Below are 27,746 nucleotides of genomic sequence, written 5' to 3'. Positions count from 1 at the left end.
ACGCCGGGGGCTCATTAGAGCCCCTGGATCTCTTCCTGAGCTGAGTGCACCACGTGGGCATGGGCAGCTAGAGACGTGGCATGCCACGTTCCCTACAAGCCTAGGAGCTGATTCGCAAGGGGACCACTTAAAAATTTAAAGGGACCACTCAGCTTACATTTGCATGAGAGTGCATACGATGGCTGGAGTGTCTCTTTAAGCACTCTTGTTAAAATGACTATTAACTTTTGGGGCGTACAAGCCAGCTAATGGCAGAGGCCACCTCCACGTCAGCATTCCCTGCCATAATTGATTGCATATGTACTTTAAAGTGGACTCGCCTCACCATAGCGAACGCTTAGATGTATTTTTGGGACGTTACACATTTTAAAGCTAATTTATTCGAGCTTGAAAGAGCATGCCAGTTCTGCAAAGTCTGCTATTTCTAAAAAGACATGCACATTTACTTTTTACGAGATTGCCAAATAGGCATATTTTATATATTTCAAGCTCCTTTGCCATTATTTTATTTTCTTAGCTTAAAATTTCAGCAGGGGGGGGAGTAATTATACATTTCAATTACTGAAGCCAGTGAAGATATATTGTCTCATAATTACAACGTTACAAAAGGAGTTTGCGAGTTGGGCACAGGTCGCCCCGTTGCCTCGTGCCGAAGCCAGGGGCATATTGTTTTAATTTCTATTTCGGCAACGGAAAACATTTTACGAGCCGGTCTGACTTCTGTACGACACATAACAGGAATTTGCTCACAGCAATCATAAAATGCGTCACCACCTATAATATTTTACGCAGACAACTGAATCCTGGAATTCAACGGGTTTTACAAAAAAGAATGTAATACTATTCAGAATTTCTAATAATGCAGGATTCTGGGTTCTATTTCCTAAAAGGAGAGTTGTGTTTCAGCTCCCTGACTTTACCATTCACTATGAAGTTCCCATCCCAGTGAGCTTCTGCTGTAGAAGAGCCTGTCCAGCCCTGGGTAATGCATGGGTAAATTGATATTTCAGCAGTCTTCTCGCCTCTTAAATTAAGCATTATACAGGGCCAGCTTGGCTCTTTTTGCTGGAGAAACCTGCTGGTGTTGGCCCTTCATAATGTATAAAAAAAGTGTGGGAGTTAAAACAATAACCCCAATAACACGGTCTCTTTCTGTTCCGAGAGGGAGGTAGATAACAGCCTCCCAGCGCAAGCGGTAAAGGTTAATACAGCGAAGGAATTTGAACATACATTGTATCGACATACCGCTATCTTGAATCTAAGACAAAACCAAGAACCGATTAAAGTTTAAGTCTCTACAGAAGGAAAGGCAGGCAGAGTAGATGTACCGAATGGATCTCATGTGCTGTTAATCTCTACGCTTGTGTTCTGTGTTAGCTCACTAAAAAGGCTTGTAATAAGAAAACATTTTAAACATTTTTTTTACCGTTGTTCGAATAATTCTGTTACATGCAGATAGTAACAAACATATCGGTAAAAACAGGAAGCTAGCTAAGGAAGTGAATTTCAAAATTCCACAAATAGAAGTCAAACAATCTCTAACAAACTGTCCTGTTCAAAACCGTCGATGAGCAAACCCAAATGAAAAAAAATAAATAAATAAACATTTATCATCTATAGCAAAGATTACAAAATTAATCTGCTGATAAAGCAAATCCCAACGGATGTCCCCGAATGCTAAATATATTCCTATTGCAAGGTGTTCAGCTGTGACCTCCCAGACAAACTGCCGGTATTTTGAGATGAATGCGGGATACGAACAATAAGTCTTAGGACATGACCTTAGACTCTAGTGGTATTTGATGCGGTATCCCTAATCAATTATCTATTCTATGGTTGCGCTGATGCCTTGTCTGTTTCAACATAATTCCCATCATCCTAAGATTCCGTTGGAAGAAAATACATTTTATAGTTGAATAACAAATAAGCAGTAGGTTTGATCGGAGTCTCCTGGGGAGCCCCTGCTTTTCTGGGTCTCTGAGTAAGTTTCTTCCTTATCTGTCAGTGATCTGCCGACTTTCCTTCCCGCTAAAGCAAGGGTGTCCAACCTGCGGCCCTCCAGCTGCTGTAGGACTACATTTCCCATACTCCTCAGCCAGCCCTTAGCTGAAAGAGCATTATGGGAGATGTAGTCCTGCTGCAGCTGGAGGGCTCAGGTTGGACACCCCTGCACTTAAAGGCTGTCTGGGGCCACACTCCTTCGTTAGAAGGAGAGCTCCAGGTGGTCAATCCTGGGAAAGTCCAAGATATGCAAATAAGAAATCGAGTTCCTGGAAAAGCTTATTTTCAGATTGGCAAATTGGCAACACTCCCCCTTTAGGAATAAAATAGTTAACGCTCGGTCTGCTTTTGTATACACAGTTCGTAAAACGTCTGGATGAGATAATAGAACACTTGGCTCTGTTGCTTTACGTGTCATTTCCCAACGGACTGACATCTAATATTTTTCTTGGACGCATACAGTCCATGTGAAGTTGCAGAAAAAGCCAAGCGAGGCCAAGTTTTACATTTTAAATGAAGCAGACCTTATTTTCTTTCGACCGGCCAGTGGAAATCCCAACGCATTGCACACTCCGAGATCATTCGGGCCAACTTGCTGAATGCTTAACGGCAAAGACAATATTTAAAGGTTCCTATAACTTATCTAAAAACTGCCAATTTCTGTAACGTATCAAACCTTTTTTTTCCCTATAGCATTATGTAAAAAATACAGAAGCAAAATCTCTTTATACATTAAAATGCCTCCTTCACACCCCCCTCTTTCTTTCTTTCCTCCAGGCTATACATATTGAGATCCCTTAGTCTTTCCTTGAAATGAGCCTATGATGTCATTTTAACAACAGCTGCTGGCAACTTCCCGATTTAAGGAACACTGGAAAGCATTTCATTCCATTTGCACCAAAGTAGCTATGGTTCAAGTTTAAAGGGGCCCCTGGGGAGCCCATGTTGGCCACTCAGCCTTTTTATTTCTAATCATCTTTGGACAGCCTGTGCACAAAGCACACAATGTTTGACCTGAAGCCTCGGAAATCTTTTAGCACGTCCTTTATGCCCTACAGCGGAATATTGGGTTCTGTATTAATAAATATGGTGATTTATTTTTTTTTAAAAAATGCTTTAATGGCATTTGGAAAAATGTTGTCCAGCAATTTATATTTCAGGAAACTCAGCTAATTAGCTATATTCTATATGAAATGTCCTCTAATTCAGTCATCTAATTTGGGGTGAATACATTATGGGATTAAACTGTCGGGGGTTTAATATTTTTAAGGATCAGCTTGTTCCGAAAGTTAATTTATATTTTTTGTTGCAGTTTGATTTAGGGGGAAATGTAATACACCTAAGGATTGTACTTGTCTTAACTCAACACATTTTGCATTTTTTTTTTACATGAATTAGTCAAAAGTTTACTTTAAACAATATTTATATTATTTCATTAAAGGAATCTATGGACCGAGCACTGCGCTCTTACTCGGTTCCGTGCAAGTTACCGGTAACTGCTACCATTATGACCCTCTGCAATGCACATTGCTAATTCCCTTTAAAGAAACATTGTTATTGAATGAAATGCGTTGGGGTGTTAATAATGATACTCAATTTCATAAACCGGGACATCAAGCTGACCCAACTTTGGTAGGAGACTCCTGTTTGTAGGGAGCTCTCCCAGCCTTGGGATCACCTTATATCAGCCTTCGCACGTTCTTTGAATCTTCTGCTGGGACTTCACAACATCTTTACGTATGAATTATAATTAGCATACGCTGCCGTTGTACCGTATTATGTGATATGTTAAGGTTTTGGCCCTCTAGACTCTAGTGCTCTTGCCGTTTCTCATACGCGTTCCTGTTTTATATGCTGACAGTTACTTGGCCTGAGATTAACACAAATGATCCACAGTGAGCAAATCAGTTTTCCTACACAATTAAATTAAAGTTTACATGTATGCTTACGATTCACTAATTATATGTTGACTCGCAACTTAATTACTCAGCACAGGATACTTATCTAGTGGGAGCCGTCTCAGGAACGCGGGCCAGCGAAACAGATCGATAATTATCAATTCTCCTTTTCTGGTAATGTTACAATGGAAAACAAAACTGGTGAATAAAATGCAGTGTGAATCAGAAGACTAAAACCTTCTGAAACATTCTGCTTAAACGCGTCACAAGTAGGGCTGCAACTAACGATTATTTTAATAATCGATTAGTTGGCCGATTATTTTGTCGATTAATCGATTAATCGGATAAAAAAATACATTATTTTAAATTGAAGAAAAATTGCAATAAAAAACGTACAATTTACACTTTCATCTCTTTATTGTAATGGCCTCTCTCTATTCACCTTCTTATTTTACTGACATAATAATAAAAGCTACAAGAACCCAAACTAGGTTTTAATACAAAGTTATTAGTAAATATTAATTCATATGTTAACTATTTTTCATATTTAATAAAAACTGAGAAAAAAGCCTTGTTTAAATTTTTTATTTACCAAACTGCCACCAGTTATGCACATCTGACCCCCAGCTTGCCACTCTGCCCCCATATATGCCTTATACCTCTTATATGCCAGATTCCACTGTGCCCCCTGATATGCCACTGTGCCCCCTGATATGCCTTATACTCCTTATATGCCAGTGATATGCAACTGAGCCCCCTGATATATCTTTTACCCCCAGATTTGTTTTATGCCCCCCTGATATGCCTAATATCGATATGTCTTATACCCCCTATATGCCACTGAGCCCCCTGATATACCTTTTACCCCAAGATATGTTTATGCCCCCCTGATATGCCTAATATCCATATGCCTTATACCCCCTATATGCCCTAAAAATTCATAATACCCCCATACACCACTATAACTCACCCATACACCACTCTGGCTCCTCCCCCTCCATACACCACTCTGGCTCCTCCCCCTCCCATACACCACTCTGGCTCCTCCCCCTCTCATACTCCACTCTGCCTCCTCCCCCTCCCATACACCACTCTGCCTCCTCCCCCACCCATACATCACTTTGGCTCCTCCCCTCCCATACATCACTTTGCCTCCTCCCCTCCCATACATCACTTTGCCTCCTCCCCTCCCATACATCACTTTGCCTCCTCCCCCTCCCATATACCACTCTGCCTCCTCCCCTCCCATACATCACTTTGGCTCCTCCCCCTCCCATACTCTACTCTGCCTCCTCCCATACTCCACTCTGCCTCCTCCCCCACCCATACATCACTTTGGCTCCTCCCCTCCCATACATCACTTTGCCTCCTCCCCTCCCATACATCACTTTGCCTCCTCCCCCTCCCATATACCACTCTGCCTCCTCCCCTCCCATACATCACTTTGGCTCCTCCCCCTCCCATACATCACTTTGGCTCCTCCCCCTCCCATACTCCACTCTGCCTCCTGTGAACCTCCGTTTCTGACAAGACACCAGGGAGCCGGGTAGAGAGGCAGAGTTGCGTATGAGAGGGGGAGGAGCCAAGGTGGTGTATTGGAGGGTGGCTCCCATACACTCCTCTGACTCCTCCCCCCTCCCATACACCGCTCTGCCTCTCTACCCGGCTCCGTTACTGAAGGCACTTTCACTGCAGCTTCATAGAAGCCACAGTGTAAGTGAAGGGCAGTAACGGAGTCTGTCTGTGCGATGCTGACCCTCACCGGCTATCAGAGAGGATGATTCTCTGTCATCCGGTGGGGGTTTGCATCGCACAGACAGACTCCGTTACTCACCTTCACTTACACTGAGGCTTCTATGAAGCTGCAGGGAAAGTTTCTGTCAGTAACGGTGCCGGGTAGAGAGGCAGAGTAACGTATGGGAGGGGGGAGGAGGCAGATGGGAGGGGGGAGGAGGCAGATGGGAGGGGGAGAGAGACGGAAGAGAGAGACGGAAGTGAGAGACCGGCCGACAGTGAGGGGAATCCAGGTCCCCTGCAGCGTAGCGGGGGATCTGGATTCCGGTGTTATAATCCGATCTCTGTTTGAGGTCGGATTATATAAGGAGAGGGGTTTTTCAGAGCATTTGCTCTGAAAAAAACCTCTTTTTGTAATCGATAAAAATCGATCCGATTAATCGATGATGAAATTCGTTGCCAACGATTTTCATAATCGATTATTATCGATTTTATCGATTAGTTGTTTCAGCCCTAGTCACAAGTATGACCTTCTGACTACCTCTGATCCCTACATCCTCGGATTGAAAGTAGAACGTCTCTCTCTCAATCACCGTTATCGTCAATACAAACACAAAGGTTGACTGGCGTTAAACTAGTATCAATATTAACCAATCCATTATATTCATTTTTTCAACTAACTGGCTACCTGTTTATATTTATGAGGTCAGAAGTCGCCACCACGCAGAGGACACTATAAATACTCAAACATTCCACCTATACATTTGCTAGGATAATAGCCGACATGAAGTACAGGTGACATTTTACTCTTAAAGTTTCTGGTCTTTATCTCGGTGCCTACACAGTCCGATTAACGGCATAGTCTACAAAGAGAGGTGCGAGCGTGCATGTGCTCACCACATGTTTGTCTTTAATGAATCCTTCCAATAATCAGATCACCGATAGTCGGCAGACCATTGCCGCAGTATTTCTATCCCTTCCAGGATCCGCGTTGTAATATCGTATCCACTATAAGGAGTGCCAAAACGTAATTAAATACAGACGTTTCAGGGGAGGGGAAAAGTTTAACGTTGCCTCGGTTCACATGGAAAGTGATACATTTGTGCAATATTCCTAGGTGTATGTAGACTATCTTGCGGTGGTGAGGAGCGGAGCTATAGTAAAATAGATACACAGAGGAGCAGATACTATACTCACATAGGTTCAGTTCCACCTGTCATACAAACATGGCATGACATCACTTTGTAACACAAAAATCTACACATCGTACTAAGCAATTTGCTGTAAAATGTGAATCTAATATTGTGTATCCTGGGGCGAAGTTTAACCTTTGGCAGCAAACATGGATGCCATGACCCCTATTGTCCTTGAACTTTGTGACAAATTACATGAATGATGAGCATGGACAATCTATACATTTTCTAGAAAGTTTGTAAGCATTATACAGATATATTTTTGAAGCACACCTCCCAAGTGTCTCAATTTAAGACAAACATTTCATCTTGGGAAGCCATGTTCCTTCTATTCAAGGACCTTTATAGTGTCTGTGGGATGACTGTATAAAAGTCACTACGATGTCACACAATTGTGTATATAAAATATATTATAATTTTAATCAGAGGAACATTTAGACATATGTAACAAAGTCACATTAAACATCTCGATAAAACCCTGTCCCCCCAAGCAATGACTCTGACCGTGCCCCATTACAAAGGTCTTTAGTAATTAAATATGGTATGCTTAATTACTCTATGTTAGTAGCAAGTTTGTCAGACATAGATGATGAACACAGAATTGTATCTATAAGCCTTTTAAGAAACAATGTATTACAAGCTAGATTGCTATGTGAATGGGCACCACTCAAAAGTATTAAATAAATAAAAAACAGATTGTATCTATATTTCATTTAAAATTGGTTGACTATTTAGCTTCAGGACAGTTGAGTTTGATGAGCAATGATGGTTAAATGGCAATCGCATAACTAATGTCCTGTTCTGAAGGCCTCTCACACACCCAAGTTGGTCCTAAACCAAGATCAACCAGATTCCAAATAGGGGGATAAATACAGTAATCGAAAGGAACAATCACACAAACCCCGATAACACAAAGTGACTATCTTTGTTCTTAGGCGTCTGAACAAAGTCTGGAATTCTACTGTTTATATTGTACATCCCGCTAGATACGTTTATCTAGTTTCTACTAAACTGCGCAACACAGGATCGCTGATGTGACAGACCGGTATTAAGTATCATTTAAAACAATATTTCTATAATAGATTGCCCAGGCATAGCGTGCACAGTATGCTCAGTCGCAGGGAGCTGGCGCTTTACATATCCACTGCACTTATCTGGGATTTATCCTGTAGAGTATTGGTCGTTCTCGCCATGTAGCGCCTGTTGATTGATGTCATGTTAAGCTGTCTGCTGACCCTGATCTAAGTTTGTATTAGACAGCCAGTGCTATAAGTCACGAGCAGAGGCGCTGATTCCAGCTTTTTCTTCAACAAAGGCTGGCGTTAGGGCTTCTTCATAACCCATTAAGATGCCTCTTTTTCCCCTTGGTATAGTGCATGTGGTTCGAATACTAATAGGCTCTGAGGCACAACAACGGTGGCTGCTTTCTGTCATCCCTTTTCATAGTTCACCACTGCAACAATCCAGCCCTGACAATGTGGTTTTTGAGTCTGTGGGAACAAGCCAATATCTATTCTTTGAAGAGCGGATGAGACTATACACCAGCACAAAGCACCTATGGTTTCCTCCAAGTGCGCTGCGACATGGCCGATACAAATGCAAAACCTAAGAACACTCAAAGTGCTATGATAGCATTAGAAGGAATTCACAACTTCACGGTACATAACGTAGCTTGAAACAGGTCCATGGGCCAAGTGATGGATCTTCCTGTGAGAAGGATTCTACATACACACATGACCCCATATATCTGATCATCCATCTCTTCAAACCATTTATTCTCTGCCTGGGTATTGGGCACGATTTTCTGTTTTTTAGGTCATGCTCCATGCTATGACATCCAAAACATGAGGGTTATTGTTGGGTCTTCTGTGCCACGAAAACCTGCTCCGCATTTCCAGTCTGGACTGCCCTTTTGGGTTGGATCAGGTTCATACGCATCAAGGTTTTTCTTTACCAAGGTAATGGCAGAAATGGTAGATCTGGAACATTTTGTACACCATGGGTATCAAGGTATATTCTTGTTGAGCCACACCATGATATATCAGATCTGAGTCATTACAAAACTTTAGGTCAAAGCTCCAGCTCTTGAGCTTCAGCTACCCGCCTCTTCCATGCTCCGACGAGTCCCAACACCAATCGGCTACTTGATAAAGTTGAATTCAACTCGCCACACGCACAGAAAATAGCTTGGGCCAGACAAAGATCTTTTTTTCCCCAAAGGTGTTTGAATATATTTTCTTTCATTAGCACTCCACCTAGGTAGGTGCTTATCACAACACAAATGAACACAAACATTACTTAAATGACCAAAATGACCACACATAAAACATTAAAATAGGTATGAAGCCAACCACAAAATTCTAGACCTAACTCGCCTGCAACAAAAACTGTGAACACTTGTATTTGGAGATTTTTAGCCCAGCGGAGGTTAAATTAAATAACCCATTTTTCTAAAAAGGTTTAGGAAAAGGGATAAATAACAATACAAAAAATTGTATTCCATACGGCGCAACCCAATAAATAAATGCAGGCTTTTGAAAAAGAGCGGCGCTGGAAATGCAAAAGCAATTTATTTTCACAAAGGCCGCTGAAAAAAAAAATCATGATTGCAATATTAAGTCTCTGGTATAAATTGAAGATCCTGTGGATTTCACTTGTCCTTTAGATAAAGAAAAAAAGGGCACGAGATGTCACCGCTAAGTGCCCCGTATATTCCGCGGCCGCTATGTGTACAAATGCCAGAAACACGTTCCCAACAAAATGTTGTAAAACAGATCATGCGATGAACTTCGTTAGTGTTTAATTATCAGCGTATCAACACCTAAAAGAAACGATGAAAACGTGTGAATATTAAATGAAGTATAAACTCGCTTGTGTAGAAACCTCTAAAATTTACAATTATCAGAAAGAAAATCCCAAGAGTAAATGACTAACTAAAAGGGAAGTTGGCCAAGAGTTATTCGGGGTTATTAGCCAGTTTTATATTGTCACTGGTTTACGTAGGAGCGTTGCAAGAAGGTCAGGAGGTACCGGTACGTCCACAAGGGTTTCTGTTGGCGCATTTTTTTGGACGTACTGGTACGTCCATAGGGGCCTGAAGGGGTTAAGTATATTTAACTGTATCATTGATGCGATTGGAATACATAATCTTGTACTTAAACACAAGTGTTCTGCATTTAAGGGTTTTATAAACTCTATTCCATGTACCGAATAATATAAATATATATATATATATATATATATATATATATATAAATAAAAGTGTGTTAATTGTTCAGCCAAGGTATTTGGCCACTAAATTCTATACATTAATGTATAATAAATACCTGACATGTTTAATGTAAATAAACCCAATTAATGAATTCCTTTTTAAGCCACCATGTAGAGCTTTTAAAGGCGCTGTTCATGATGAAAGAAATAGTATTAGAACCCCTTTGTTTTTTGGTTCGTATGGCTACAGCCTATGAATGCCTGCTTTTGTGTCACATGATAATTAAGAGTTTCTGCCAAAAAAGGGACACTCCAGCCATCACAAGGCTTTTAATGCATATGATAGATGTGCGGCCCTTTGACATTCTTGGGGTGTTGCTATCGCAAATGCACGGAGGGGAGGGTCTGCCGAATCCCCCCGTTTGCCCCTTGTAAGCTGTCCTTTTAAACAGAGTCTGCTTCTGAGTGAGCACTTAAGGTAATATATACAATGTGGTGCATACATTAAGTGCTTTATCTGTCATAGAAGCTATTTAAAGCCTCCTACATAATTATGTACAAAATACATTTAAATAAAACTTTTTTTTTAAAGTGATATTCATTCCTTAAACATGACGCTTATCAGCATTTGGAAGTGTAGACGTGATCGATAGATCCTGCGCAGTTCAATCTTCTAGCGATTTTATCAGACATCATTTCTGGTAAAGGATTCTTTTTTTTCCGGAGCTGTTTTTCCAATTAATGTTATTGTAGAAACATCAGCGAGTCCCCTTTATTGGTCTTTATTTCTCCCGAGAGGAGACGCACGGTATGTATTACTTAATGAGATTTCCAATATCTGTTTATGTTTGTCCGCCGGTCCGCTCTCTCCGCTGTAGCGCCGCTCGCAATCTGAATTGTAGAAATCCTTCTTCATTATATGCCACAGGACTCCCCAGGGACACCGGGATAAGCGGCACAGCAAATTCATTCACGACAAACAAGAGCTATTCTTCATGGCCATAACCCAGCAAGACTAAATAGTGATACGGAGCTGGGCAAAGCGCTGTTAATCAAATTATAACATTCTAACGTATTAACATAGTCATTTAGGATGAAAAAAGACCCAAGTCCAGCAAGTTCAACCCTTCTACTTCCTGCGTTTGATCCAAAAGAATGCAAAAAAAAAAAAACCATTAAAAAAAAATGATGATTTTTTAGATTTAAGGAAAATTTCCTTCTCGACTCCAAACAGCAATCAGATTTCTCCTTGGATCAATAAATAAAATATTAATGTTTATTGTATAATTTCTAGCATTTTGTATCCTAAATCTAGATCATCTCCCAATCTCGTTTGTATAACGAGTAGCGTTTATTTGCCGCATATACTTAGTAAAAGAACAAAAAGACAAAGAACGTCGTTTTGACCAAATCTGTTTTTTTTTTTACTTTATTTTTTTGGTAGTTTAGAAACAGAAAGTGACAGCAGATAATCACCATTTAGCTGTCTAGTCTGCCTGTTTTTTTTCTCTTAATCAGCCATATGCCTATCCCATGCACGTTTACATTCCCTTTACCTCTTCAGCTGTAAGGCTGTTCCGCTTATCTACCATCCTCTCGGCAATTTTAGATTATGGCCTCGTTTTGTGTTCTAAATCCAATAATTATTAAGTCCACTAAAACCAACAAAAAGATAAACAAATCAATATAAGACCATGTAAGCAATGTAAGTATATACAAAAGCAAGTAGCAGAATCAAAAGATACTACAGGTATTAAGTTTCTATTATATCCAAGGTGAATACAGAAGAAACCGGGGTGAGCATTTTCTGATCCAAGAGGGGTACTCGTTTTAATGTGTGCCAACCTCAAAAGCATCAAAATCAAAAACAACATTTATCAAAAACAGCATTTTTTAGGTTGTTCTGCAGTTTGGAAAAAAAAAAATTTAAGAAACTAAATTAACAACAAGACCATTTTTTCTTTAATTCATATATACTTCTGGGATTTCAAAATTGATTTTTTTTTTTTTTTACTTTTTGTTAAAAAAAAAATTATATATATTAAAAATGTTCTAATTTCGTTTTCTCGTGTCGTTTGAAATCCAAATATTATAATCACAGACATCACTGAAAAAGTAGTAAAGCTATATTGCTCTTAAAAGTCTACTGAGTTAGAAAATGTGGGAAAAAAGGATCATTAGCATGAGTAAGACTTTGTGTCGCCGAAATTTTTCTTTTTTTTTTTTTATGGTAGAAAAAAAAAAAAAAAAAGCATTTGCTAAGAGGTGCCAACACCTAAAGGCATCAGGGTCCCAGCTGTTTTCATTCGAATGGCAGAATGGCCAATCTAGCCTAGATAAAGCTATTTTAGCAATTCCAAAAATACAATAATTCCTATTAAAAAATAATGGTTGTGTATTTATTTTGAACATTTTAAAATGAAAGGAGTTAAAGGCAAAATCATCAAAATTGTCTATTTTTTTTCTTCTCGTATACAATGTATGTTTTTTTAAATTGTGTCTTCCTTAAAACGTTAGAACCTTTCAGGCTTGGCTACCCAGAGCGCTCCCTCTGCTGGGGGATGGGCTTCACAAGAGCAGGGCAGTCGAATTATGTTTGGGGCAGGGCTAGCTGTGCAAAGGGGTGGGATTAGTCCTTGACAGTATTAAGTAGGCGGGAAGCAGGAGAGAAAGTGGGTGGAGAGAGGTGTGGCCAAATTCCACAAAGAAGGTAACCTGGAGACTTGAGCTTTACCAGGAGACTCCGGGTCAAACCTGGAGAGTTTCCAAATTTGAACCGGAGGTTCTCGATTTAGTCCTTATGGACAGATGCAAGGAGCTGAAGACCAGAGTGAAAAATGAGCTTTAGCTGGCTTAGCTCCATCCCTATCTTATTACACTGAGAAACATTATCTGCCTGGCAGTAAAGTATAAACCTAAAGGAATAATAAACAAGTAATAAGTATCAGTAAGGCACATAAACAGTGTTACTATGCCACTATTTCGCTCAAAAGACAATCAGCGGTGTGATAGCCAAGTGTTGTAAGCAACCAGAATTCCGGGCAAGAAACTCGAATTGATTGTGAGAGTCTTGATATGAGTTGGCAAGGGCACGGCAGTCACTTTCCCTCAAGCACATAAATAATATTAAAGTACGCGCATAGACGACAGTACAGCCTAGCAGACATTGCGTAACGCTATGATCTTCTCAGAGAAAAGGTGATTAAAAGCTCTGACCATCTGTACATGATATAAAACATAGCGAACCCCAGTGACGGCAATTAAACTAAAACACCTAGTTGGCAGGTGACAAAATTAGTGCCGTAAGTAATAATGTATCATTATCTGCGCTCATCAGCCACAATCGTACTAATAACTCAAACCTAATTACCATCAAGTAACAGGTAATGCCCAAAGATAATATAACTTAACACGTTCATTAAAACATTCCCTTACCGGAGAATGCGGGGAGCGTTCTCAATGTAGCGCTTTCGATGACGGAGTGTAACGTTTCTTAAGAAGCAAGGCATGAAATTAACCATCTGTGTGCCGCCAATGAGGTTAATTTTCCAGTAATGACATCAAGGAGCAGTTTCACTGATGATATGACGTCAATAGATGGTTAGCTCTCTTTTATTAGGTTTTATTGTTAAATTTGGCCTTAGGCTTACATTTACATAATTACCTGAAATAACAAGGAATGCTGGGAGATGATATATGGTCAATGGGGGGTGTCATTTAACCCTTTATGGAGCAAAAAGAGAAAACACCTTTCATATATATAGTATGAATGATGCAGAGAAAAAAAAAAGATAAAAAATCAGTAGCTTTTACGCTTACTTCATTAAAAAGATCCATTTAACTCATTCTGGGCCCTGTGCCTCTAAAAACTCGTCTAGATTTTTGCTACCGTGGAACTAAAAGGGTTACTCTTACACATTATAAGTAGGTTCACATTTTTTGCTTAATATCCACTGTCTGTGACGAGAATTGAAGTAATAAAGGAGCTATATCCTTCCAAAAATTGCAGACCGGCATCTAGGGACTTCAGTTTAAGAGCCGAACTCACCGGGATCCCAAGTCTACAGCATCCTAATTGTATTTCCAAAAGCGACCTCAATAAATCAATTCCCTGCAAGCAGTATGGTAATTTACTTTGTAGGAAATGTAATTTTAAATAGAATCTATTATCAACTTGTTGTACAATCATATTTATGTTTAAACGTAGCCTTAACTAGCGTCGAGCTATTTTCTTTTTCAATTTGCATGTCTATGGCAGCTGCAATATTGGGATATGGAATAGTTACATCCAACCAGAATGTATTAAAAGGCAGAATAAAACATTTTATATCACTAGGAAGTATACACAAAAAAATAAAATTGTATAATCAGTGTAAAACATCCAGTCGCTGACATTCAGGATGCCCACAAGGGCCAAACTGGCGCATTTTTTCTTTTCGTACATCACATAGATGCTTTCATGCACAAGACTGGAAGGTCATCATACGGTTACATGACAGACGGCACATCCTACCAGCGCATTTCACACGTCTGAAGAAAAGACGTCAATGCTGTTTGGAAAGGAAATCATTAAAATGAAGCCATGTTTGCCCCACTGATCCATGCCATCCCGTAAACTCACAAATTCTGACACTCCTGCGCGAGCCAGCGCTGGGGCCGGGTGGCACGGGGTATATCGCATGTGAGAACTGCCATACAGAATGTGTCGGGGGTGCGGAAAGAGAGGAAATGCATAGGGGATCTGGCTAAATCGCTTCATGCATATGCAAGGGGGTGAAAAGTTGTTATGCAAGGCTACACAGCTTTCCTATACATTAAAGGTCATGTGATCATAACAGATGAGCTTTTTGGCCCTGCTTTGCCTTATAAACTTCAGAATAACTTATTCTATTGGCCTTAAAACGACCTAAAGGCACTTCCTTTTTCCTAATCTTCTGTGCAAATATATCGCCTAGGGGCACCGTGACCCCTGGTGTCCCACTGCTCAACGTGCTGCTTATAGGGCAGACCTCCCAGAGCCTCTGAGCCGAAAGGCTGTCTGAAATGTAACCACCTGATGACACATCGGTCCAAAAGGACACAAGATCGTCCTGCTCCTGCCAGCTTACAATCTATGGCGCACGCAATGTAATTACGCTGGAGAAATTTCCTTTTAACCAAATAAACTTCAGCGCGTCATGGTATGGATTTATGGAGGAACTGTGTCAATCATTATTTGTCAAAATTAAGTTTATGACCTTGAGTCAAAGAATAACAGTGCTGACAGCCACATAACATGGATAATGTATGCAGGACAGGGACCCCAACACAGCATACAAGAACCCGCAAAACACAGAACACACGGAAAGACGTGGAGAAGAGGAGGTTTCCATAGCTGCTCCCATTGCATACACCGAATGGGGGGCTATTTAATTCAAACGCACCCCCCCACCCCGATTTCAGATGCCTAAATTAGGACTCCTGTTTTGAAGGAGTGGCAAGAGTTTTGGAGGGGCGGGAAAACCCGGAAAGTGGGCAGGGTGGAGGTGTGGCCACCCACATTAATCTGAATAGCCAATTGAGATTTTCAGTGGAGAAGATCCCCTCCGTTGGACCGAGAGAGAGAGGAGTGAAACGCGTAGTCCTTCGTCACAGCCAGCAAGCTGTTAGACGGAGATCTGCACACTTAAAGCTATTTACTTAAGCCACACGCTCACCTATTCCTATCGCCTATAAGCAGCAATGCGTCTGAAAACTAAAGGGGCTTCTGGAGAGGCCAACAGACACAGTGTCAACAAAGGCAACCCCGATAAATATCTATACAGTATATTCCACCGCTGGAATCAAAGAAATCAAGGGTTCTTACATACTTGCAAAACCCCCTTAGCACATCCTTACAGAATGTGACGGCTACACAAGAAAGATATCAATTCTTTGTAAGCAAATCCTGAAACAGCATTAGTAAGTAGTTTAACTAATCCACGGCAGACATGAAAGGCCAGTTATCCCCGTTTTCCGGCAGCATCATGTTCCAAAAATAGAACATCAAATACTCCATATCCATAAGGACTTATCTGTCTGATGAACGCTCATTACAGAATTGTTTTGACACTTCAAAAAAGAGAAGAAAAAAAAGGAGAAGAAGAAGAAGCCAGACTGGTCGCTGTATCAGCGGTGAGATCTCGGCTTTATGTTGGTGCAATAACTATTCTCACTGCACGCTTCCCGTGCTCCTTAAAGGAACAGTAACGCTGAGCAAGAAACCCAAAAAGAACTTTAAAAACTCAAGCCTTTACTGAATGCCAACAATAAGCGTGGGGTGCATTTTTAATAATGAGTAGATCAAACACGCTCATTAACACTTAACAGTCAAGCTCTCAATCTTATGTGAAAAAATATCAAAATTGGGGCAATTTGTCATTGGAAAATTCCTGGGAAGCACCAGATCCAATGCGTTTCTCCCAACAGCAGCTTCCAAGCCATCCATACCAAGGTTAGCAGATACCTCCTTTTAACTGCGGGGTGCTTATGGAAAATACATACAACAGGGCATGATCTGCAGGATTCATATCGCCACCCCTTTCATAGGAACCATCTAATTACCCCAACAGGAGCCCAAAGTCTTGTATACAGTTCCCCATGTCATCTGTGACATCAGTTAAATCCCATTCTGAAAAGGGATGTAAAGTAACGAAAATCCTGATTTTCTTAATTTTACCTTAAAATGAGTAAAAAAAATTAATTAAAAAACACCAGTGATGAACGCAGTGCAGAAGAACGGCTTTGCTTTTTGCTACAATTATCTTCAATCACTATTTTCAGGAACAAATATATGCAGCCTATAATTTGTTTCATCCCACAAGCTTTAAACTACACTGTTGATCGTTGGAGCATAAATACGTCTTTGTTAATTGTTTTATTATATATTGTTCAGTAGTTTCAGTGGAAATAAAACATAAAAACAAAGAAAAATGACCTTGTTATTTGTTATAGTTTGTAAGTTTTGTGCATTCTGGTGATGCACAAGCCATACGTCATCCAGCGAGTCAATAAATATGAAGGTCTACATTTCAGGGTGTAAAGAGGAACAAGCAAAACAACGCGTGGGAGCATAATAAGGGGATTTTTATTAAACGTAAGGTATATAAAGAACAAAACACACGGTTTGTTTTTAAGTGATTCACTGTTATGGAACCTCCAATTTAAATGGCATTTTATTCGGGGGTTTCCAACAATACCTTCACCGAAAGCGTTCACCTACAGTCCTGCGAAACAAAGAATTTGACCACAGATAAGAGCCGCCTGGCCCGTCTACTCATTTTCTGTACCTGTTGTGAGATCTCACACCTTAGTTATGATAAAGGAAGCCTTACATCCGTACCTCCGAACTCTCCATGTTTGGCCAGGAGTCTCCAGGTGATGTTCTCCTCCGTTTTATTCATTCTACTAACAGCAGGACGACATTCAGTCACACATACTCCCATCACACTCACGCTTACCATTATCCTTTAGGAAGCCACCAGAGGAGAGAGCTCCAGGTAGCCTACACCCTCTGACGTTCTAGGAATGCTCGTCTCTAGATTGTAAGCTCATTTGAGCAGGGCCCTCTTTACCTGTTGTGTCTGTATGTCATCTTGTTGTGTTATATCATAAACGTTATGTCCTGTCTAACTTTTGTACAGTGCTGCGGAATCTGATGGCGATATAAAACAATAAATAATAATCTATGCCTTAATTCTCATTCACTGTATTAACTCTTACCAATCCTGCTGGAAATCTATATCACTTATCCACTTCTCGGTCCCCCTTAGGTGATTGAGCCGAGGATTCTAGACCTATGGTAACAATATAACCGTAGAGTGTATCCAATAAGCTGACAAATCTAGTTTCGCTAGTTAACTTTGGACACCAAGTCACGGCTCATGTTTAACCTTTTGAATACCAGACTGCATTCAATGCAATAATAAAAAAACAAGAACAAAAAAGGTTACTCCAGTTTCAGTGGCTCTCCACCAAGTTATTCTAAAGCATTGCCTTTTTCGCTGTGTATCAAATATTTAAATCTAATTAAATTTCAATAACATGCACTAATTAAAATGTGGGGCACATAAGAATACCGATGGTTAGCCATTTCATTCCTATACGTCTATGTTATGCGTATACCACTGGGCAAAATTACCATTTAAATACCATTTTGTCCCTTAGGAAAAATACAACCCTCAAAATAATTTTTGATGGAGAGCTATTTATGAATATATTACAAAACTAAGTATATTTCTATTATTAAATAACATTTTAATGCACATAAAACATTTTACAGTAACCGGAATCTGATGGATCTCTGGGTATTTCTAATTAAATGTATTCTCACTGGTAAAGAGAGAAAAAAAAAAAATATAAAGACGCTACGTTCATTGAATTATTTTCTCGTTGTCAACAGAAGTGGCTGGAACTCCGGGAGGAAATAAAAGAGGTCTTTTAGCAAGGCATGATGTCAATTAATGGAAAGCAGCTTGGTATTTGGGGAAAGGGCATGGAAATATGTATGGAATTTGAAAAGAGCATCCATGCGTTACATGAGTCACGGCCCTGGGGCCGATTTCAGATTTTAGGAGGGGATGATAGACTTGGTGAAAGAACAATTGTTTAGCATTTCAATTAGCACGTGTCTTCAAGTGGAAGCACTAATCAAGTATCTCCCAGGCCAGCAATGAAACAGTTAACGGCACTGGTAATGTATAGCATAGGACTACCCAATGCCCAATAAAACACCATGGTAGCCTATATTATTTACAGGGCTAACTATCCAACCTATATGCATTAACCTATTCGCTTTGTCACCGGGCCCGAACATCTTAACAGCTTGTCAAAGGATACGCGCAATTCTTTCGCATCATTAAGTTGTTCTTCCCCTTTGGTGGAAGTTAATTGGTGGTGGCAGCCCCCTTAGAAATGGGGGGGGAGTAATAGATTAGGATATGGGAAATAATCAGTTATGGTCCGTTTTGCTGCCAAATCCCATTGACCTTCTCTGCTTACCCTAAAGGGTTAATCTTAAAAACGGGCAAGGAACAAATTATATTGAGATTTAAAATAAAATTTTCAGGAGAGAGAGATTGGGGATTCAACTTAGAAACTGGCTTCTGTTCTACAACAGCCTCCCAGCCAGGTATCCTCTACAGACTTCCGTACAGAAAAAAAAAAGACAATTATACAGAAAATAGCAGGTAATGAGCGAGTTTTACACTGTAAATACTTCCATCTGCAGTACTTGATGAGAAGTAAGTGGGATTTGTATTTATGCCTTTTTGTTTTTTTTAATAACAGCTGGCTCTCAGGCTAAAAGAGGTAAACGAACAGGCACTCATCTCAAAGAGAACATCTGCAAAAAGCTCTCGCACAAAATACAAAACAATTTGTCCACGACATAATACTCTCGATTAATTAAAATCTGTTTTGTGAGCGACTATTCCCTGTTGAGTGGAACATGAGTTATTATGGTCCCAATAGTTGGCTGTTTTGTTTCGGCGTACCAATAAACCAACTATTCTGTGAAGTTAATTCATGGGGAGTAGGGGATTAAGTGGGTTATTTTTTTTTTTATTTTTTTATTATTTAATTATTTTTACAGGTAGCAGAACTCTGTAAAGTTGGGGACTTAAGGAGGCTGCAGAGGTCCAAAATACCACTAAAGGACACCTGTGTTGGGGCAAGAAGTGGAGATAGGCGATGATGGTCCTAGGAGTGGGCATAGCGAGAGGCATGGTCTCCTGATTAGCCCCCAAATAACGTTAGATTTACGAGGCGAGTATGCGGAACCTGCCAAGGTGGTCTGTGCTGCAAAAGCAAAACCTTCCATTGCTTTATCACCTCCCTCGGCTGATCAGAGGATCTCCCCAACCAGCCCATGCTCCCCATTGACCACAAAAGTGGAATAGGGTGGCAGCAACCTGGGACTGCAGGACAGTCCTGCAAGACCAGAGACTGTTGGAAGGTATGCAATGCTAAGAAAGCCCTGCTAGACACTTTAGCCAATCACTGCACAAACCCAGCAATGCCAATGATTTAACTGAAGTCTATCCACTGGCCTGTATATTAACAACCTCATTAAAATGCAACAAATTCCTTTAAATTGGGTTTACAGATAGACATGCTTTGCCTTTATACAATAAGATATACAGCAGAATTAATTGTATAAAATGGTAAATAAATGCCTTTATAGAAAAACATTCAAAAGTATATATATATATATATATATATATATATATATATATACTATTATTATTATTATTTAAAGAAAATGTTATGGATTCCGAGATTAAAAATGTTATATTTAGGACATTAAAATGGTCGCCCAAAAAAGTGTGAATATATAATATATATCTCCACATACAACTCCCCTGACTCTCAGCCAGCAAAATAATGCACAGGGATCACGAGAGCTGCAGTGCAACAATTAGATCCATATTCCTTGGCAAGCCCTATCAGATTTTTTTTTGGAAAAGGGAACAGACTAATTAGAATTTCAGAATAAATATTAATTACAGCACGCTGAAAAGTCAATCTGAAAATTGCTTTGCTACCGAGACTCAATCAAGCCTACATTCTGAAAAATTCCATTACTGCACAAAAAAATGAAATAAGCGCACTTAACACAAAAAATGGGAAACCGCTATTTTCCTTTCATTTGTAACAATCCAAAGTTTGAATAAACGCTTTCTCACAGAAATTCCGCTAATTCAAAAGCAATTAGTAAGTCCTAATTAGAGGAAGTGTAGTGAGTTTCTGGCTGTTGGAAAACATGTTTTCTGAATTAGTAGGAAAATAGGGGAAAGAAAAAAAGAGTTTTGCATAAAAAATTAAAACAAGAGTTACATTTCACATATTAACAAATGCGTTGGCATTTGCGCGCTGACTTTTTTAGGCCGATGATTAAAACCCCATAGTACGTTGTGACACATAATATTAATAAAAAAGTCATATTTTCAATTCTAGTTAATTCTTTGGGAGACGGCAACAGATGGGCCGATTGCGAGTAACGCGATAGATAGGTGCGCGCCTTTGGAAGAGAATTCCCTTTCGACTCTTGTGTTCACCTCATTGACTCTTCCCCCCCGGGCTGATTAAGACAATGCTTTCAAACAAGATGCCGCAAAATGGCTGTCAACACGATTAGCACGAGGGCTTATCTCGCATTTCTCTCCTTGTTCAAACGGCAGAAACGCTATTAGTGATTTTTAGATTATTTTATTTGTAAAGGGCTATCTTTGGTTATCAGGCTCTGTGGTTCTCTGAGATAGGACATAATGCGGTGAGAGGTGGAAAAACTTTTTTATTACCAAATTAAAAATATGCTTTCTGAAGTATTTTGCCAATTTCTTTTTTTAAAAAAAAAACAGTTCTACTTTTGCATAATATAATCTTTTCAGGCTACCGTATATTAGCCATTTCTATGTGTTCTGAACTCTGCTAATTTAGCCCAAACTCCTTTTCATACCACCTGTGGTAAAAATAGAATGGCTTGGTCTCAATCCTCCAGCTAGACACTCTGACTAATGGAAGTCTATGGAGGAAGGGACTTTATTAACGTCGCCATAAAGAATCAGCTCAAGTGCAGGGAACGTCGTGCGAATTATCACATGGCTAACAATGGAAGCCTCTAGGTCTACAAATAATTGTAGTTTATTGGAACCAAACAAGATATAATCAGGTTTTGGTTAATACTGGATGCAGCACTGGATTTTATGTGCCATGAGAACCCCCATGAGACTCCCCCTTTACATTATGCATTATATTATATACAGGAATACAGCATATGTTATACATATATATGCACTGAACCAATTTTTGGCAACATTGAGACATCCGTTACTTAATACCGAGAGCGCCCCCTGTCCCACCATACTTAACCAATATTAATATTATTCATATATTTGAACAATGCTAGAAATTTATGGGGAGAAAAGAGAAATCTTGTTTTGCAACAAACTGGGACATAAACGAGCTCTGTAGAGAATTATTCTTATTTTTGTTACTTACGGATGGCATATTATATACACTTTTAAATGTAAGTGACATTTTGGCGCCGAACAGTAAACGTAGTTCCAAAAACGTAGCACTAAAAATATCATTCTAAAAGGAATGGAATCTCCGAGTCCCTCTTTAAGTCTATTCGGCTGGCTCCACATGTGAAGGTTACGAGCTGATGGACGTCATGTACAGTTAAATTTAAAAGTGCTAAAAATATTTTTTTTTTTAGTCATGTTGACCAAGTCAAGTTAACCCTTACTGTGCAGAGCAGCGAGTAAAGTACCTGAGGCAGCAAAAAGTATTTTCCCGCATTTTACATTTATTGTCAATTTAACTGCTTGAGTGTTGGATTGCAGAGAAGTAGCAAAATTATTAAAATCTTCAATTTATTTTTTATTTTTTATTGCAGAAACAGCTTATCTCTGCTCTGTAAAGCACTGGATATGGTTATCTGCATTCTGGTCTTGGCTCAATACTCCTTTAAAAAAAGTAAAAATAATCCCCCTAGGTACACACTATCTCCGCCACAGGAAACTGCCCCAGTAAACAAACTTCCAGAAACGACTATTTTTCCTGAAGAAGTTCACTTCTTCAAGCATCCCTGTTTAGCTTCCACTGCGTTATGACCTTTTGTTCTGAATATATGAAGCATATGAGCCATCCAGCCATTTCTGGAGCTTGAATAATATAAGAATAGCCTACTCCTAAAAAAAGAAGAGCACACAAGCGACGTTGGCGTAGACTTGCCGAGCCTTCCTCGGGCTCACAGAAAACTCCAAATATATCTCTCCCTTACATTTCGGCCAAACCTTGCTTTCCCAATTAAGTTTTCTGTTCAAATTATATATGTATAACATATACACACACACACACAGCCTGCATTTTCTAGCCTCCATGTTAAAGCGAACACCACTGTCTACCAACCCAACAAATGGCCCAAAGTACGTAAACACAATTAAAAACGTCAGCTGTGGTCCCGATATCGATGTATTTTTATTTTTTACACTTGAGAATGGAAAAATAAAAAAAAAAGCACAGTGGACAAATTCATATATATGTTTTTAGTCATTTATATAGTGCCAAACTTAAACAGAGGAGCTGCTTTTCCCCTTCTGCTTATATTGTAAGATGACGACAGGAATGAATAAGTATTTTGGCTTCAATGTATAAAGGGGACTTTGTCTTCCAACGGTTGAAAAACACACCCTGTGATGTTGGAGATTCTGATGAGTACTTATAGCAAAAAAAAAAACCACAAAAAAAACAAAAAAAAAAACACATAAATCCAATTAACTAAAAGAGTAAACAATAAAATATATGCTTCAGACTGCAAATATTAACCGGTAAGGCAAAAAGACATGACATATTTCAGACATAAGTCAGACGGGGTTAGAATGAATGATCGGATGCCAAGTATGAACTGACCAAGTTTGTCTGTGGCCTCTCACAACCGTTCCCTTATTACTTTAAGATGGAATAAAAAAATAAATTCTCTATAAATTTTGTATTTTTTTTTTACACCGAAAAGGAAGCGGCCGTGCCACTAGTTTCAGTAGAAACATTGCAATCTTAAATCCTCTCAAAGGAAACCGAATTACTGTAATATAAAGCCACTCACAAGACAACATCTGTCAGATGCTATTGGAAAATTGCACTCCAAGAAAAGTGCCCTGTGGTTAATGGTATAGACTGGAGCAGCTCCAGACACATCGAACACTTTTTGACGGTTGAAATGTCCTTTCTGGTTACTATGAAAATGGAAACAAAGACGGGCACGGCTGCGGCGCATGTGGTGTGCCCTGCTGAAATTCGACCGTCATTAGACGAGAAAAGAAAACATGGCACAGAGAGAACGGCACATTTGGATGCTGCCTTTCTTAAGTGCTAGAATAACCAAGGGGCGGCATACCAGCTGAACTACAAGTCCCATGATCCTTAGTCTGATAAAACTACGGGAGTGGTAGTTCAACAACTTAATGGGTGATTACGATAGAGCCTCAACGGGAGACGCGATTTCTGACTTGAGAAAACTCTAGCAGCCTCTTTTCATTACCAGCATCTTCCAAGTTTGCCCGAGGAATCTGTATATAAAAACGGGCAGCTTCGGTTCCACCAACATTTCTCAAGGGGCTCCACTTGAGTTATTCCTGGTCTTATAATTAGAATATACCTATAAGTTTTGCCAACAAAATAGTGAATATTCTTCCCAGCACTGTGACAAATTTAGTGCCAGTTAAACAAATAAATAAAATGTATTATGACCTATTCCCGACCATTCTTGTGATTAAATACTAAAATAATAAAAAAAACACAGTTAGTACAATTTTACTTTGCTTTCATTGAAACATATTTTAACAGCTGGCATTACACATAAGAGAGATCCCTTCAAAAAACGTATATATACCAATACCTGCGTGCTAATTAAGCGCCTTTAGCTATAGCCGCAACTGGTTAACGAGAAGAGTTAAGTCTCTTATAAACATGTTCTAAGCGTGGCGTTACCTGTGCTGTAAAAGGGCTCATATAACAGACAATAGCGGAAGAACCTGCGCTAACAACCCTCTAGTAAATATGACCTACAGATGACACTTTAAAAGGAACCACCTGTCATCTGGGTCACCTAAAGACCCTTGTTTAATACTACTTATTGATATAGCGCCATCATACTCTGCAGCGCTGTACAAACAGGATGTAACAAGGACATCACAAAACAAAGAAACAAAAGGTGAGGAGGACCCTGCTTACAATGCCTTTTGTAACGAGACCCCCTATAATATAACACACTACTGTTACCAGCGGTAACCAGCTGCCAGGACCATTAGCTTCTCCTGTGTCAGAAGTCTTCTCCCATTAGTAGACTCTGGAACAGTAACCAGTCAGTGACTATATCCTTCTGTGTTTAAAGTCTAATAACATATAAGATAAATAGTCAACTGCCGGTGCTGAATTTCCAAAACGTTTAAAAAAGAACCAATTCTTTTATAACTTCCCCCAATGGAAAGAAGCAGGAACTCTAACCTTCCATGAAGAGACAACGGCTACAACCACATTCTTTAAAAAGAATGTTTTAATGTCCTGCCCAGAGAAAGTATTATATTGACAACCATCCCTTTAGCCCATGGGTGAAAAAAAAACAAAAAACCTACAAAAATCTGATACCTCTCCTCCACAGAATAAAAAAGAACCAGTTTTTCTAGATGGCCCTAAAACACAGGTCCCCAGTTGCTGACGGCTCCACAACCAGATGGGTGATAAAGTCCAACTATGATATAAGCAGAAAACCCCAAAATTATAAGCAGATTCTTCATTCACAATGTACTGTCTGTAGATAAACACGAGATTCTAACCAATATTGATATCCCCAACCAGCTATAACCAGTCACCAGCGATGGTTCCCCTGACCATGACCAGTCCACCGCAGGAACTGCTAAACATCCCTCACGCCGCTTAAGTTAAATGTCTTAAAACGGTTAACTTATTTACCTCAGATATGAATACACATTAGAAGGCACATTTTACACTATACTTTAAAATTACATGTAAATTGCATGCTCTTTTCTGTTGAACCCCCACCATATAGGTCACTTATCCTACAGTTTATAGGCAACCTGTCCTCCCCATTATACACACACTGATCCGTCACACACACTGATCCGTCACACACACTGATCCGTCACACACACTGATCCGTCACACACGCACACACACACACACTGATCCGTCACACACGCACACACACAGATCCGTCACACACACACACACTGATCCGTCTCACACACACACACACTGATCCATCACACACTGATCCATCACACACACACACTGATCCGTCACACACACTGATCCGTCACACACACACACTGATCCGTCACACACACTGATCCGTCACACACACTGATCCGTCACACACGCACACAGATCCGTCACACACACACACGCACACTGATCCATCACACACACACACACTCATCCATCACACACACGCACTGATCCATCACACACACACTGATCCATCACACACACACTGATCCATCACACACACACACACACACACACTGATCCATCACACACACACACTGATCCATCACACACACACACACACACACTGATCCATCACAGTTGGCCTCTGTTGTCACTTGTAAGCACAAGCAGACATGAGAGATAAATGGCATGAGGGGCATTTACAGGGAAAGCACTCTGCCGGATCACTCTGATCCCAACACATCACAGGCATGAAATGGTTTTATTTTGTGAAGACCACACATGATCTTCGCAGGAGGCATCCAACAGCCTGACCGGCATTAATAAACGCCGCTCACAAAGCTCAATGAATGGCCCGGACTCGCTATTTAGACTCAGTCAAGTGGCAGTGATGCCCATTTCACCATCACCACTGTGTGACCCCCGGTAACCGGGCGCCGCAGGTTGCAATGAGGAAGATCAGCAGCCATCGCCATGTAAAGCAAGTTTATTGGACTAGAAGACGCCGTCCTTCCCGGGATCACACATCCATGAAAAGTTTGTGCAGGAATTTGGGCTGAAGCCGCCATGCAGCGCACGCCACGAAAACCCAGCAGGCAGCTCTTTACTTTCCAGCATCTTTAATTCATTGCACAGCTCCGGGGCCGCGGCTGCGCCTCTCTACTCAGGTAATATCCTGCCATTCCCCGCACCGTGGCAGAGATCCTCATTTATTGATCGGTGCATTTATGAGCTAAATATTTGGGGGATATTATACAAAAAAAAAAGCCAGTGCGGTGCAGCTGCACGTCTGAGGACCGGAGAGCAGGAGCCGGGGTCTACCGCCATGCAAGCACTTACCAGAGCCTGGCTGTGCAGGGCAGCCGCAGCAGCTCGCGCGACTCGTTGATGCGGAGGCTGCTGATGTCCTAGCCGGGGATCATCTCTGTCGCTTCCCCGGTCCCTCTTCTCCCGGCTGCTGCCTCCCGCAGCAGCAGCGCCTCCTCCGCCGCCTCCTCTCTGCTCATCCCCAGAATCCAGGCTGCTGAAATTCCACACGATGAGAGTCTGAATGAGCAGCACGGTCAGAGCCGCCACGATAGCTGAGCGAGATCGCCTGGCGAGCCTGCGAGGGCAAGAAGCCGCCACCATCTTCACCGCTCGCCTGGAGACAGAGCCCCAGCCGATCCTCAGCCGCGCTCTCCTCTCTCATACGCGCACAGTAGCAGCTCGTTCCCATCCAGCAGAAGGACCTCTGACGACATCACGGGGTCACGTGACTGGAGTGGTCACGTGACGCCGCGAAGCTGCAGAGAAAGCTGGGAGGGAAATTGAAAGCGGCGGCAGCGGCAGAGAGTAATAACGGGGCATTTCTTTTACATTTACTTTATTTCAATGGAAGTCAGGTTTCGGCTTATCTGTTATTTTTTGCTGTTTTCAGCGAGAAACTCCTGGATACGGAGGGGCGGGGAGGAAAAAGCATATTTATACTTCTTACAATATACGTCATATGTTGCCCTCACTGTGTCTGTCTCTGTTACCGTCCCTTTGTCTGACGCTGTCTCTTTGTATTCCTGGTTGTCTCTTCATTTCTCTCTGTGTCTGACCTTCCACTTCCTATGTCTGTCTCTCTCCATTGTCACCTCCCTGGCTCAGTCTTTCCACATCTTTACTACTCGCTTGCTGTCTCTTACCCCCCCCCCCCCCTGTGTCTGACACTCTCCCCATCCCTTGCTGTCTC

At 40.7% G+C, this 27,746-nt stretch overlaps 1 protein-coding gene across 1 annotated transcript in view; it reads right to left on the bottom strand.

Annotated features, from left to right (window-relative positions):
• Nucleotides 1-27,238, bottom strand: part of XYLT1 (xylosyltransferase 1) — a 131,464-nt gene extending 104,226 nt beyond the window's left edge. Inside the window, exon 1 of the mRNA XM_053472295.1 lies at nucleotides 26,867-27,238. Coding sequence (XP_053328270.1) covers nucleotides 26,867-27,157 — 291 coding nt within the window. The 5' untranslated portion in view covers nucleotides 27,158-27,238. The remainder of the gene's footprint in view (nucleotides 1-26,866) is intronic.
• Between the last annotated feature and the right edge of the window lie 508 nt (nucleotides 27,239-27,746).

Source organism: Spea bombifrons, chromosome 7, assembly GCF_027358695.1.
Source record: "Spea bombifrons isolate aSpeBom1 chromosome 7, aSpeBom1.2.pri, whole genome shotgun sequence".
NCBI lineage: Eukaryota > Metazoa > Chordata > Amphibia > Anura > Pelobatidae > Spea > Spea bombifrons.
The sequence above is the reverse complement of the archived record's forward strand: the minus strand, read 5'-3'. Positions and strand labels throughout refer to the sequence as shown.